The sequence below is a fragment of the Siniperca chuatsi genome, linkage group LG11, assembly GCF_020085105.1.
Source record: "Siniperca chuatsi isolate FFG_IHB_CAS linkage group LG11, ASM2008510v1, whole genome shotgun sequence".
NCBI classification, from domain to species: Eukaryota; Metazoa; Chordata; class Actinopteri; order Centrarchiformes; family Sinipercidae; genus Siniperca; species Siniperca chuatsi.
In genome coordinates this window covers 13366248-13379767 of record NC_058052.1, presented here as the reverse complement: position 1 = coordinate 13379767, position 13520 = coordinate 13366248, and the positions used below count along the sequence as shown (strand labels likewise).

Genomic DNA, 13520 nt, shown 5'->3' with positions numbered 1-13520 from the left:
AATGAGTACTTAAGTAGACCCATTTTCTAAAATGTTGTTAAAAAAAAAAACCCTCACCTACAGACATTTGTTAAGTATAGAAATTAAAAAATAAGTTACAACTGTCAGAACAGTTACATTTACACATCTGGAAATGTGTAGGGAATGAAATAACCAAATCTAAGTATGTGTGGGGACCCTGGGAGCCTGTCAGGGACCTCTAGAGGGTCCTCGGACCTGACATTGGGAACCACTGTTCTGGGCTCCTCGGGAAACTTCTGTGAGGACCGAGTGAAGGAAGTTGCAGCCCATGTTAGGAAATGTTCTCTCCGTGGGCTGCAGCAGCCGGAGGAGCTACAGTCAGCTGGACAGCTCGGAGTGTTGATCGCACACGGGAAGGATTTCTCTCCGGGACGGATAATAATAATAATAATAATCATCATCATCATCATTCGCCATTATGGCTCAAGCTAAAATACAGGCAAAAATGAACGAAGTTCCCTGCGCCAAGTTCAGCAGGACCCTGTCTATGGCAGATCGCTCCGGACGACTCCTGGAAAGTTTGGATCAGCTGGAAATGAGGTACGGGCCTTAGCATGTGTGGTACAAACAGTGCACTGGAGGGGCTGCTTTAAGCATTAGTATTTTGTACGGTTGCTCACATATTTTATAATAAATAGAATATAAACGTACTTCTTACTAGACGAGAGAGAAAGTGGTTGTTGCACCGATTAAAACTGCAGCAAAACAGTTCAGACGTTTTGTGAAAATACAGTAAGGTGTGTCTTAAAGTGTAGTGGGATCATTCCTATATTCATACAATACTCTTAACATGTGGATTGATTCTGATACTCAGATGGTTAAGTCATTGTTCCTATCTCTTCACAGTGAAAGGATGTGGTTGTAAATGGATGGCAGTGGTCATGTGTTGTCTCTGTCTGTTAGGGTGGAGACTTTACGCGAAGCAGCATCGGCCATGGAGCAGGAAAGGGAGGGCATCTTGGAAATGATTCAGTCCATACAGAACGGACAAGAAATGCGTAACATCTGTGCTGGTGAGGCTGCAGACTGTCACAACTTTACTGTGTTTTTAACAATGAATATTGTAGAGTCTGATACACCTTGTTGGACTGTGGAGTACTCAATGGCGTGTTTTTAATCCACGTATTTTTGTAGCTGCTCTGATTTCACTGTAACATTGTGATCCAGTGGGGTTATGCTTTGGATGCTTCACTGTAGTTGGGTGGTGGTGTTCAGGGACCTCAAGGGATTTAAAAAAAGGAACAAGGCAACAGGATTTTTGCACCACACCCGTTCATAGGGTTTGTTCTCCTCCTAGTGACCTATACTTGATATTATAGGATATACATAAAGGGTTATTACATTCAAATGATCATACAGTATACATACAGTACGTACCGACTACATGGGTCCAAATTTTCTCATTTCCAAAATGAAGTATGTCCACCTTACATAAATACAATAGTCACCAAAGCCTAACTAAACAGTGCTGTACATACAAGGGGTTGGAAATGACATGAACAGTGTAATCTAGTACAATCCAATACAGTAACACTGCCATAAATATCACCATTGTGCACCTTATAATGTATTATGTATCATTCTTTTTGGAGGCTGTAGATTGCGTTGTTGTACTGCTCAATTGTATTATATTGTAGGGCATTTGTGTTATTATTTTCATCTGCTGGACAAAATTGCAAATAACACAATATGTGAAAAAAAAACATACAACATAATGTAATCTAATTCCTAAGCGCAACAAACCAGTGTTTTAAAAATGATCATAGATGTGAATCGACACCTTTCTGACAGTCTTAAAAAATAAACACGTGTAGTAGATATGCAGGGCCATCCTGTTGGATTACATAACATCATATCTGGGCTGGATCCACCATGCATTAGGATAATCACTGTATGTCTTTGGGTGCTGGGAGCAGACTACACACTGAGAACAAGGGCAGGGATTTGAAACCAGAATCTTCGTGCAGTAAAGCGACACTGAGCCAATGTACAGTAGATTGCATAGGCATTCTTATTATTGTGTCCACCACTGCATAGCCAGTGTGTTTTGTTCTTTAAAGGTGCAGCATTTCTTTCTTTCTTGTTTTGTCTTTTCTAGGGGAGAGAGAAGAGTTAGAGTTAACTGCAAACCGTCTAATGGGCCGTACGCTGTCCGTGGAGATCTCTGTAGGCACAATCAGAAACTCCCAGCAGGAGGAGGCGCTGCGCAGGGCCACGTCCATCATCGATGAAATGGTGAAGAAGTTACTGGACGACATGGAGAGCGGCCGGCAGCGGCTGCTGGCCCTGCACGCAGCCTGTGTGACTGAGGCCCCGCCCGTCCCCATCGACCAGAAGTTTCAGGCCATAGTGATCAGCTGTGCCCTGGAGGACCAGAAGAAGATCAAGCGGAGGCTGGAGACTTTGTTGAGGAACGTTGAAAATGCTGAGAAGAACATCAAGATCATGGATCACCAAAAACTGGAGGACCCAAAAGCCAATGGCTGTCATTAAGACTCCTCACCAAAACATAAAATGTCTTTAATGCCACTAACCTCACAAAGAACTGTTGTAATCCTGTACTAACTTTTAGAAGGACTCTGCATGTAGCTGTGAATGAGTCCTTTACAGTAATACTGAACCTTAGGGCCTTCATTTACAGTGATTTCTCACATTTTACCCTCAAATTATTGTCATTTTCACTAACCTATCAATATGGATGGTTTAATGTGTATACCAGTACACAATGTGTGTTCACATGTGCACTTAAGTAGACAGAAAAAGATACAATGGAATAGTGCTCCATAGCAGGTTTGGTCAGTTTATTGGAAAACCCAGTGCTTGACAAACAATGAATCCAATGCTGAAGTATCTTTTTTCTCTTTCATTGTCTCACCTTTCTAAATCAGGCACTTGGTAAGGATTTTGGATGTGCATACACTACCTCTTTGTATGAAGGCAACACAAATCACATTAAGCTGTGGATTTTACTTCATGTTTGCACAAAGCAGTTTTTATGTCAGATCATGTGTCCAAAAAGTAAATAAAAAAACACACTGTCTAATAAGTGTTAAGTAGAGAAGTCTTTGAATATGTCAAGGGTGGCCTGTTGCTGTAATAGATGGGAATACAACAGCACAACAGTACTTACATTATCAGTGGCCAAGCTGTCACGTTTATCGGTTGGTTTTCAGGGGACCTATTGTTTGCACCTAACCATCCAGTAGCATACACATTCACTTACTTGCACATATACTTACACACAAATACAGTAGACGAAGCAGTACTTTTATTTATTCAGGCTAGTCTATAGACTGTATCCTGTTGCCGTCAACAATGCTTTTAAAAATGGAGACCTAGCCAAAACAATCATTTACTGTATGAAGCTATAGAAAACAAGGCGATAGCACACAGTGCTAGCAAGTCACTTGCTAATCAGCTACAAACATCTAAGTAGGTTTGACAACATCATTTTAACTCAAGGTCCACTTACTAGCTTTTTCAGGAGCTTTTAACCACATCGCATGTTCTTCCTCAGCGGATTGAGTCTGAGCAAACTCCCATCTGCTGAAGAAGAGTGACATGTGGTTGAAAGCTCTTGAAAAAGTTGCTTATTTAACTTTTATGTGAAGACCGCCACAGGTACAGGCAACACCATGTTTTAGTGACACCGTTTACACTTTTGAGATTATCTCTAGTCCCTATTGGCCTTGTTAACTCTGACCAAATGCACAAAGTTTTGGTTACAAGATTGGCAGAAGATAATTGTCATTTGAAACTACACACTCGATGCCCAAGAAAAAAGTAAAGTTTTATTTATGTCAGATCACCATCAACTTTCCCCCCCAAACATAACATCAGGTGCACAGCTGTGTGGCACACTTCAAGTTGTGATACATTTTTAACTGTTAAAACAAAAATCCAACAATGAGTGTTGTTTTTGTCAGGCTGAAAGCATACACATGTTGGTTTGTCCATCTAAATGTGTGAAATTGGTTTATGAAGTCATTTGAGAAAAGTAGAGTAACAGACACAAAGATTATTACAACACCTGAGTGACAGCACATAAGTATGGTTAGTTAACTTATGGTTCTTTAAGATTATATGCCATTTTAATGGTAAAGTGCGCTAAATCCATTCAGTCAAAAAGGCAAAGTAAACACAATGTTACAAATAAGAGAAAGCTTGAGAAATAATTATTTACAGATTTACTGTGCAGGCAATTTTAAACAAACAGCAAGAGTAGAGATTAAAATGCTTACTGGTGGTCAATGGGGGAGAATGTAAACATGGACAAGGCATTGTGGCATTGCAACCATGGTTGGACATTCACTGATGTGGGAAAAAAAGGCTTGCATGCAAGGTTATGCCACACTTTTTTTTTTTTTCAAAACAGCACTGTTTACGCACAACTAAATGAGAAAGCTTGAAATATGACACAATCTTAGTACCAATGGTATAACTGGAACACATTTTAAGCCCCTTTTGGGATTTTCACAACAGACAGTCCCATCTGAACTTCAACTTGAGAATAAAGTTCATTTGAATCAGGGAAAAGGTTCTAACAGAAAATCCAAGATCAGTTACAAAACTTTTTAAAAAGAGAAAAATGTGCATGCACAGGTATTCCCAGTTGTCCTATGTATTCTAATTCCAAGTAAAATACTTAGAATTATAACTATTAATAAGGAAGTGTTCATAGTTTCAGACAAGAGATTTAAGATGTTTCCACATCACCACATAATTCTTTGTGCTTGGTAAACTGGTGTCTTTCAGATAATGAGTTTTGGAAATGGCTTGATGCAGACAAGGCAATAACATACAGTTCACAATCGCTGTATTGAGGACTGACCATTAGTTTGGGTCTTTTTTGTCTTCTCATGTAGTGAGAAGAAACTGAAGCTTGCATATTCAGGCATTCAAATGTACATGTACCATGTTTAGTGTTTGAACTGTTTGAAATATAGTAAAGTCTGAATACATAGGTAGTGAAACTTATTTACTCTTGAGGCTAACCAATGAGTTACTCAAAGCTGTACCAAAGTTAAAGAAAGGCACAGCATGAAATATGTAAAATGTAAACAACTGCAATCAAAAACATGTGCTATAACTGATTGTGACTTGAGGTACTATGACTCAAAGAGCAGAGTATCATTAATTCAACTCGTGTTTTACATCACAAAGTCCTAGACTTTGTGAAAGTCTTAGAATTTGGTTAACAAATCTGTAAGTGTAGTGTAAGCAGTCATATAGAGGACTAGTTTGTGTCAATAGTTAATGATATTTGGTTATACATAGAAGCACATTCTATTATTTTCATGTTACATCCATATCACTGCAGTATTAATATTTAACTACAGCTCAGAAAGAGGAAATTTGGCACTATGTCAACACTTCAGCGAAAATATCACTCAACACTGTTTTTCTGATTCGTACAAAAATACTTCTGCACAGAGAATTAACTCTGGATTCGATAGTGTTTCGTCCACGATAAACAGTATAGTTTGAACCATATTCTGTTGACAGTTAGAAAAATATGGTACAAAATAATCTGTGTATCTTCTACAATACATGCAAACATATTGCACAGTTGAAATGTCAAAACAGGACTGGGTGACTGTAAAAACCATCTTCTGTTTTTTTTTTTGAGTATCATTAAATTCATGACACAACATACACGTACTGTAGCTGCAGCTGTTACTTAAGGCAACTACAAGGAGGACCCAAGAGTGTATAAACGTTGACAGGTTTTGTGCGCAGATCATTGATGGAGATCCTAGGCTTAATCAAAGAAAATTCAACCATCAATGTGGGGAAACAACTTTAAACATCAGGTTATTAAAGTAGTATAGAGTAGTATTTCCCAGTCTGTTTGGGCTTTGGTCTCTAATTGTGGCTACCTCCACAGAATACAACAATGACCAATCTAGTCTGAGAAACAATAGTCAGTCACTAAAGTTAAATGATGTTATCTAGAGTAGGCTGCAGCTTCCAAATGGATTTTTACTCTTCTTGGTCCTTTGTTTGTTAGGTCGCAAAGTGATGACTTCTCTGCCGTTGCTGGAGCTCTGGTTGCAGACATTACTACTTGTGGTATTAAAAACACCTATGGAAAAACACAATTTATGAGTAATGTCACCCTCCTCAAGACAGAATCATAAAGCGTAACATAAAAAGGTGCACAGAAAGACTCCTTACCTATTTTATTGCTTGTTGTATGGACCACCTCTGTTTCCTCTGCTGTTTGCTGTTTAAGTCGCTGAAGATACTTCTCTGCTAAGTACTTAAAAACTAAAAAGAGGGAAGCAGCAGAAATGTTACGACAGGAACATCCAGAATGAGACTGTTTACTTGCATTAGACCAGTTGTCACATTTTCAGTAACCCACCCTCGGTGACATTAAGGTCCTCTTTTACTGAAGCGCGATAAAATCTCAACTTGAGCCTTTTAGCCAAAGCTTCTGCCTCCTCGCTGCAATGCAAGTAAAGAAAATACAACATTTCTTGAATTCACGATAAGTTATATTGCTTTAATTACATTGGTACATTACAATTTGTCCTTTATTTACTATACTTACTATTACTTACTTTTTTATAACAGTCTCTTCCAGGAGGTCAATTTTGTTCTGCACTAGAACTGTGGGAATATCTCCGACCTCTGCCTCCACCTTCTCCCTCCAGCTGTCAATAGCCTGAAACGACTCCCTGTCTGTGGTAGAGAAGACTAGCACACATGCTTGGGCACCTGGAATGCAAGACAACACACCAACAGTTCATGTTTTCAAGCCGTTCATTCTTTTAAAAATGACTTAATCTATTCTGATATAAATGTGATACATAATTCATCCTCCTTGAGGATGTAAAAACATTGGGTCAACTTCAGAACAGGCCACGCTGGAGATTCACAGTGCATGTGCTTTGGTTGAATACTGCTCTGCCACTCAACCATAAAATCTGTGACGAATAAAAACTTGACCTCGGGGAAGTCAGTGACCCAAAGCAGCAGTGTTATATTTGTCACAGTGGCAGCATCTTACCACGGTAGTAGGCCTTGGTAATGGCGTCAAACTCCTCCTGTCCAGCAGTGTCCCACAGCATTAGTCGGACCTCTTCATCATTTACACTATAACAATTAGGAGGTAATGAGGGGAAATTATGTAATAATTTCTCTACAGTCAGCATGACAATATCCTGCCAAGCACATCACACTAGGTTTTCTGTTGTATTCATTAATGTTTGCCAAACCTGCACTTGTAAGTCCTGTACCTGGTGACAAAACTTTTTATCTCACTGTTTTCTAAGTAATTTAATTTGCTTATAAAATAATTGTGTTTTTTCCAACAATTTACAATATCGTACTATTTGAGTTTTGATGACTAAATAAGAGCACTTTAATATACAATATACACATTTGTTACACCAAAAGCAGTTTTCCTGGTCACTCCTGAAATGTCACTGACATAAAGATCCAATATTCATCAATATGCACTGATTATGCACCTTGTGGGATCTTCATTAAAAATTCTTTATTGGTAAAGTTGCAGTTGTTGCCTGTCAACTTTCCAATAAGCTGAGAGAAAAATAGTCACACCATGTGACTAAACGCTATAACTACTATAACTATAAATAAAGGCTATAATTAATAGAGGAATGAGAACTTCTGTGAAACAAGCTTACAGTATCTGCCTTTCCAGAAAGTCCACTCCGATAGTCTTTTTGTAGTCCCTAGTGAAGATGCCCTTGCAGTAACGTTGGATCATACTGGACTTGCCGACAGCTCCGTTGCCGACCACGACCACCTTGATGGCCACTTCCATGTCCTCCTCCAACATGGTGGCGACGTCTGGCTGGTTTTCTCAGTTCCACTCTGCCTGGGTAGTTTGTGTGATGTGACACGAACACATATACCACCTGAAAGTGTAAAATACACAAAACATTAATGTGTGACACGTGTTTAAATACCATAAATAAAACACATCCAGCAGAAACAGCAACATGAGTGAAACTCAGATATTCTCTCTGTTTAACACATCCTGATCATTTCAAGCCCTCGTGTCAGTGACAGTTATCAGTCTAGTAGTAAAGCAAATATGCACAAGTTCAACTTTGTTACTGTATAATGGTTAGTTATACAGTTGATCTGTTGTACCAATGCTGGTCAAGTTTGGTTTAGAATATGCCCTATATTGGTGAAAAAATACTTAATGCTACTTTAACTTTCAGTTCAGTCACAGAAAATGTAGTCTCTACGCAGTAACTGTGGCTACAATGAATGCTAAGTTTGTACTCCAATGTGACCTCTCTTTCTTCAATAATTTAACATGGATTTCTTCTTGCTATTATCAGAGAACAGTTACAAGCAAACTATTTCCTTGCCTCTAGATGCTTTAGCATTTATTAGACACCAAACTGAACCAATTTGAGACAGCAAACTGATTAATCTATGGATGAGATCTGTGCAGCTACAAAAGTTTTGCTCAGATTTGCCTACAAAACACAACAATACTAAGCGACAACCTATCTTATCCAGTACAACCAAAAATTGTACAGGTACCTTTGTATTACAAGTTACTAGGGCTGCAACAGTTATTGATTAATCTTATTTCTCAATTAATCTTTTTGTATATGTCAAAAAATAACAACAAAATCTCAAATTACCAGAGCCTAAAGCAATTGCTTCTTCTGTTTGGCCAACAGTCAAAACTCCAAAAGTATCCAACTGCAATTTGTTATAGCTTGTCAAATTTGAAATTCAATTACTTTCAGCACTACAGGTTCCTGCAAGAATTAAATTGGGCAGGGAGTGCACTCTAGTAAAGGGCTTTATATACACACTGACTGGAATTGCCCTTTAAACTATTATATGTGCTCACACTGAACTAACTGCTGTAAATTTTACAAGGAAGTTGTTTGGAGTGACTGTGCAATGTGTTTATTCTTCCATTAGCACTGAGAGCAGCAGACTCCACATAGCAACTGGGTCTTCCATAGTTATATGTGTGTAGCTGCTGAGTGCAATGATACACAACATATTGTGGGAAAGCTGTTCCCAGTGGACACAGACAACCTGCTGTGCGACTGTGCTGTCCAACAGCCTGTGTGGATTTGAGTCTCAGTATGTATTGCAGTAGAAAATATTATTCCTCAACTGTAATTGAGCTGCATGACGCAGTAGTGGTTATAACATGCAGGCAAAACATGGCTTAAAATAAACAGCCTGCTCTTTATTTGTACAATCTTTAAATATGATGTTTTAAATTAGTTTACAGCACCTTGGCAATCTCTTAAATTGATCTAAGTCATGTTATGTGAAGACTCAAGACCCCCTTCTTTCTTTTCACTTTGATTCACAAGACAATTTAGACACGTGCAGTTCTTTCATATATCAGTGTAATCATTTCTATTTGTGTTGTTTTAGGGTCACAGAAAGTGAGTCAAAGTGGGGGGTTGTGAAGCTGGCTATGCACTCTCCACAGGCTATTGCTTTGTGTCACCACCTGTAAACCACAGGACAACATAATTTATTTTTGGAGAAGAGTTGACCACTAGTTTTAGAAAGTCGGCTAACACACAACGGCTGAAAATCTTATTTCAAAGATTATGCTCTTACCATCAATAATAGGGTGGGGCAATTTAACAATACAAGGTAATGAATCAGACTTCTCCCACAATAATTTCTAAAACACCAGAGTGCCAGCTGAAAATGACAGCTCCAGTTTGACTCCCTTTTACCATCAACTCCAGTATGATGAACACCAATTAGACAATTAGGTAATTTTCCATACCTGCACTATCCTATCTATATTGTGGGTCTGGTTATCATGATATGTTTCTACCTACAATGAGATCATTACCCCACTCACACTACATATTTTAAAGACGAGAGGGAATCTGAAACATATACTTATCTTATACATAGCATGGCAGCAAGGTATCCTATGCATTATAATGCACATATGAATCAACTTTGTTTAGTATGCAGAAGATAATACACCTCTCCTCCTAGACAGTGAGTCATCTTCACAGACTCACCGTTACTTTGCCCAGGGCTCAAGGAGGGGCACCCTTAAAGCCAATGTGTTAGGGCACAGACAGAGTAAAAATATTATATTACCATAAGTTGTAACTACTCCTTTCTGTTGAGGTTTACTGTTGCTGTAGCTGGTATTTCCAAAGTCCGTGAGAGGAATTAAATATTCAATCAACTTTTTATTCTGCTTTATTCCCTCAAATCAGACTCCCTTGCCTTGGTCAAGATATGACCTGTTGAGCAGTTGGCAGGAGGGTCTTCAGGTACCAAGCAGCTGCTGGTAACAGTTACAGTCCGTTAAAGCTGACTGAAGGAAACTGTTGGAAAGAAAAGAATGAAAAGCTAGCAAACCCATAGAGTGGGCAGTTTCTTACCTGTAAAATCACGTTTCAACTCAACCAGTGTCCGCCAACATTAACTTAGATGAGCTAACCAGCCAACTAACCCACAATCACATATCTAACGCTACTGCCTCTCTCTGCTCTTCTCTGTGGCAAGAGGAGACGCTAGTGACTCTGGTGCTAAGGTTACGTTACCTAGCTAAGGTTAGCCCCTTTTTCCAGAGAAAAGAATCTTCTGCTCCGCCCGTTAATGATATCTAGTTAATGGCTGTACAGACCTAATGTTCTCCGCTTCAAAACGGCAGATAAAGTCTAATTAACTTCGACAATTGAGTGAAATCTGTGACATTTACGGGATGAAAAGGCACTGCTGTCTATCCCCGAGCCTACGTTGCAGCTAACTACGTTGCGCATGAAAGTAGCTAATCAGGCAGCTGGCTAGCTCGCTAATGTTTGTTGCTAGGCAGCAGAGTCAAAGAGTGCAGCATGCAAGAGAGTCAACCCTTCTTCCTCCGCTTTTTCTTATTCTTCTTATTGAAGCTTTTTGCGGGTGATAAACAACGAAATGGCGCATTACTGCCACCAACTGGTAGCCCGTGGAGAGTGTGCTCGGGACTCTGAATCAGGTATTTTCTCTTACCGTCGTTTACAGTGACTCATGCTCAATGTACATGTTCTAAAGTTCCCGTAAAGTTCTTGTTGCTGTTCCTCAGCAGCTGATTGTCAGGCACCCACATGTACATGTTCAGCATCAGGGGCTTCCTGGGCAGCAAGTGGAGCAACCTGAAGAAGGTCTACCCTCAGTTCCTCAATGGTCAGAAGAGCGTGCGCCCTCAACCTCAGGCCTCAGCTCCTCCACAAAGAGGAGGCAGAGGTGGAAATGTGAGGAAAGCCATCTTGCACCAGGGCTTTTTTTATATCTGCCTTTAATAGTGATGTATAGGACACCTAAATGAACTGCACTTATGTAGCGCTTCAATGCAAAGCACATTCTAATATGTCTCTTTCACCCATTCGCACACACTCACACACTGATGGCAGCAAGCTACCATGCTTGTTCTTTGATTGTTATTTTTAACAATAAGCTGTAGATGCCTAAGACAGCGTTAACAAAAGTGTCCTGCAAATTTTAATTTCACTTATTTTATAGTTCAGAGTTTCTTCATCTTACTCACTCTGTTATACCGTTATGGGTATTTTTGTTTATAAGGTGTAGGTGGCTATACCAGACAAAGGTAAGTTAATACTAAATGACAAGTCTCCAGCAAGTCTTAATCTCACTCACCGGTAATTCAAAGATTGTTTATTTTACTCACTCTGTTGTGCTATAATGTTTTTTTAGTTAGGTGTAGGTGGCTGTAACAGACCGAGGTAAGGTAATAATTAGTAACATTAAGAAAAGTCTCCAGCAAATCTTATTATCACCTTTTTAGTCACTGTGTTGTATGTATTTTTTTTAACTAAGGTATTTATGGCTGTAACAGACCAAGGTAAAGTCATGATTAAAAACAACCTGATGAAAGTCTCCTGCATTCTTATCACTCATTTAATAATTCAGTGATTCTTTATCTCACTCACTCTGTTGTACTTTCATGTTTTTTCCCCCCACAGGTGTGTAGATGGCTGTTGCGACAGGTGGAGCACTTCCCCTGGTCTGCTGCATCCAGCAGAGGCGACGGATCTTTCCCAGCCCTCAGGATTATACACACTGCATCAAGACTGAGACTCTACATCCAGGATTTCCATGACAACAGAGAAGATGTGTTTACCCCGGACCAGATGAGAAGGATGGCCGACTACAGCTGGAGAGGGGTGGTCACCTTTCTTTCAGTCGGCTAAGTAAGTAATCCCCTCACTAAGACTACAAAAGCTGCAGTAGTGACATAAAGTGGTGATAAGCCAAAGTTAACTTTACATATGTGGATTATATTTATTATAGGAACCTTCTTTAGTATTATTCCTTTGTTTATAATATCATTCCATTATTGGAGGCCAAATTCAACAATATAGCTACCAACAATGCAAAGGTTGTATAGTCTAAAATGATTCATTTCTTGTTTTTCTATCTCATAGGGTAGGATTCTGTGTGTTTTGGGAGTTTCTGGGGCAGCTCAGAGTGGACGACCACTCGCAGCACCCTATTTGCTTTCAGGCACCAAGCACCGAACCAGTGAGTACAATTTAAATTTAAATAATATGGTAAATGTACAATAAGTATTATATATAATACTCATAGTTAGTATGTTGACATAAAAAATGCTGATCAGGATTTTAACTTTGTCCACATTTTTAAGTAGTTAGTGATGTTAATAGGCACTATTTTATATACTTTTTTTTAAACCTACAGTCTCATTGTTTGACTGGTTTGGTGTTTTTAGGTGTACTTTAGTCAGTAGAGGTCCACAGCTCATTTTTTCCCTGCAGAGTCCTAGAGGGTTAATCCAGCCCTGGGTTTATGTCTATACCAAAACATCAAACCGAATGCCCCTAACTTCAGTGGTGGAAGAAGTATTCAGATCCTTTACTTAAATAAAAGTACCAATAAAACAATCAAAAAATACTCCAATACAAGTCAAAGTCCTTCATTCAAAATCCTTAAGTGAAAGTACAGAGGTATTATGAGCAAAATGTACAAAAAATATCAAAGTAAAAGTAGTCATTCTGCAGAAAAATTGGCCCGCTACATGATAATTATATATTAGGTTATTAGATTGTCAATACTGATGCATCAACGTGTAAATTGCATTTTAATGTTTGAGATGGAGCTACTGTAGTTTTAACTAATTCATATAATGTTAGGTATCAGTGCGTTGTATCTTATGAGCTCATGTTTTTTTAAATATTTAAAATGTTCATGTGAAATGTAACTAGAAACTATTGATTTCTAATAAGTATGGTGGAGTAAAAAGTACAATCATTCCCTCTGAAAAGTATGTAGTATAAGTATAAAAGGCATAGGCATTGTAGGCCTATAGTATCAAATAGAAAAATGGGAAAGTAAAGCACATGTATTTGCACTTTAGTACAATACTTGAGTAAATGTACTTTCCTCTACTGCAGACCTATTATGCAGTGTCATGCATATTTATTGATGATCATTGATATTTATTGGACTCGTAACTTCACGCTCAATAGTTTTGAATAGTTTCC

General features: G+C 38.8%; 2 protein-coding genes across 2 annotated transcripts; one reads left to right on the top strand and one right to left on the bottom strand.

Annotated features, from left to right (window-relative positions):
• Positions 1 to 267: 267 nt before the first annotated feature.
• Positions 268 to 3067, top strand: bag2 (BCL2 associated athanogene 2). The gene is made up of 3 exons (XM_044214075.1): positions 268 to 561; positions 925 to 1034; positions 2120 to 3067. The coding sequence occupies exons 1-3, from the start codon at positions 440 to 442 to the stop codon at positions 2512 to 2514; spliced, it is 627 nt and encodes a 208-aa protein (XP_044070010.1). The 5' UTR covers positions 268 to 439; the 3' UTR covers positions 2515 to 3067.
• Positions 3068 to 3790: 723 nt separating this feature from the next.
• On the bottom strand, positions 3791 to 10897 carry rab23 (RAB23, member RAS oncogene family). Its single transcript, XM_044214074.1, has 7 exons — positions 10404 to 10897; positions 7677 to 7910; positions 7037 to 7122; positions 6588 to 6744; positions 6389 to 6471; positions 6199 to 6291; positions 3791 to 6106 (listed from the first exon to the last, which is right to left on the bottom strand). The coding sequence occupies exons 2-7, from the start codon at positions 7829 to 7831 to the stop codon at positions 5973 to 5975; spliced, it is 708 nt and encodes a 235-aa protein (XP_044070009.1). The 5' UTR covers positions 7832 to 7910; positions 10404 to 10897; the 3' UTR covers positions 3791 to 5972.
• Positions 10898 to 13520: the final 2623 nt, after the last annotated feature.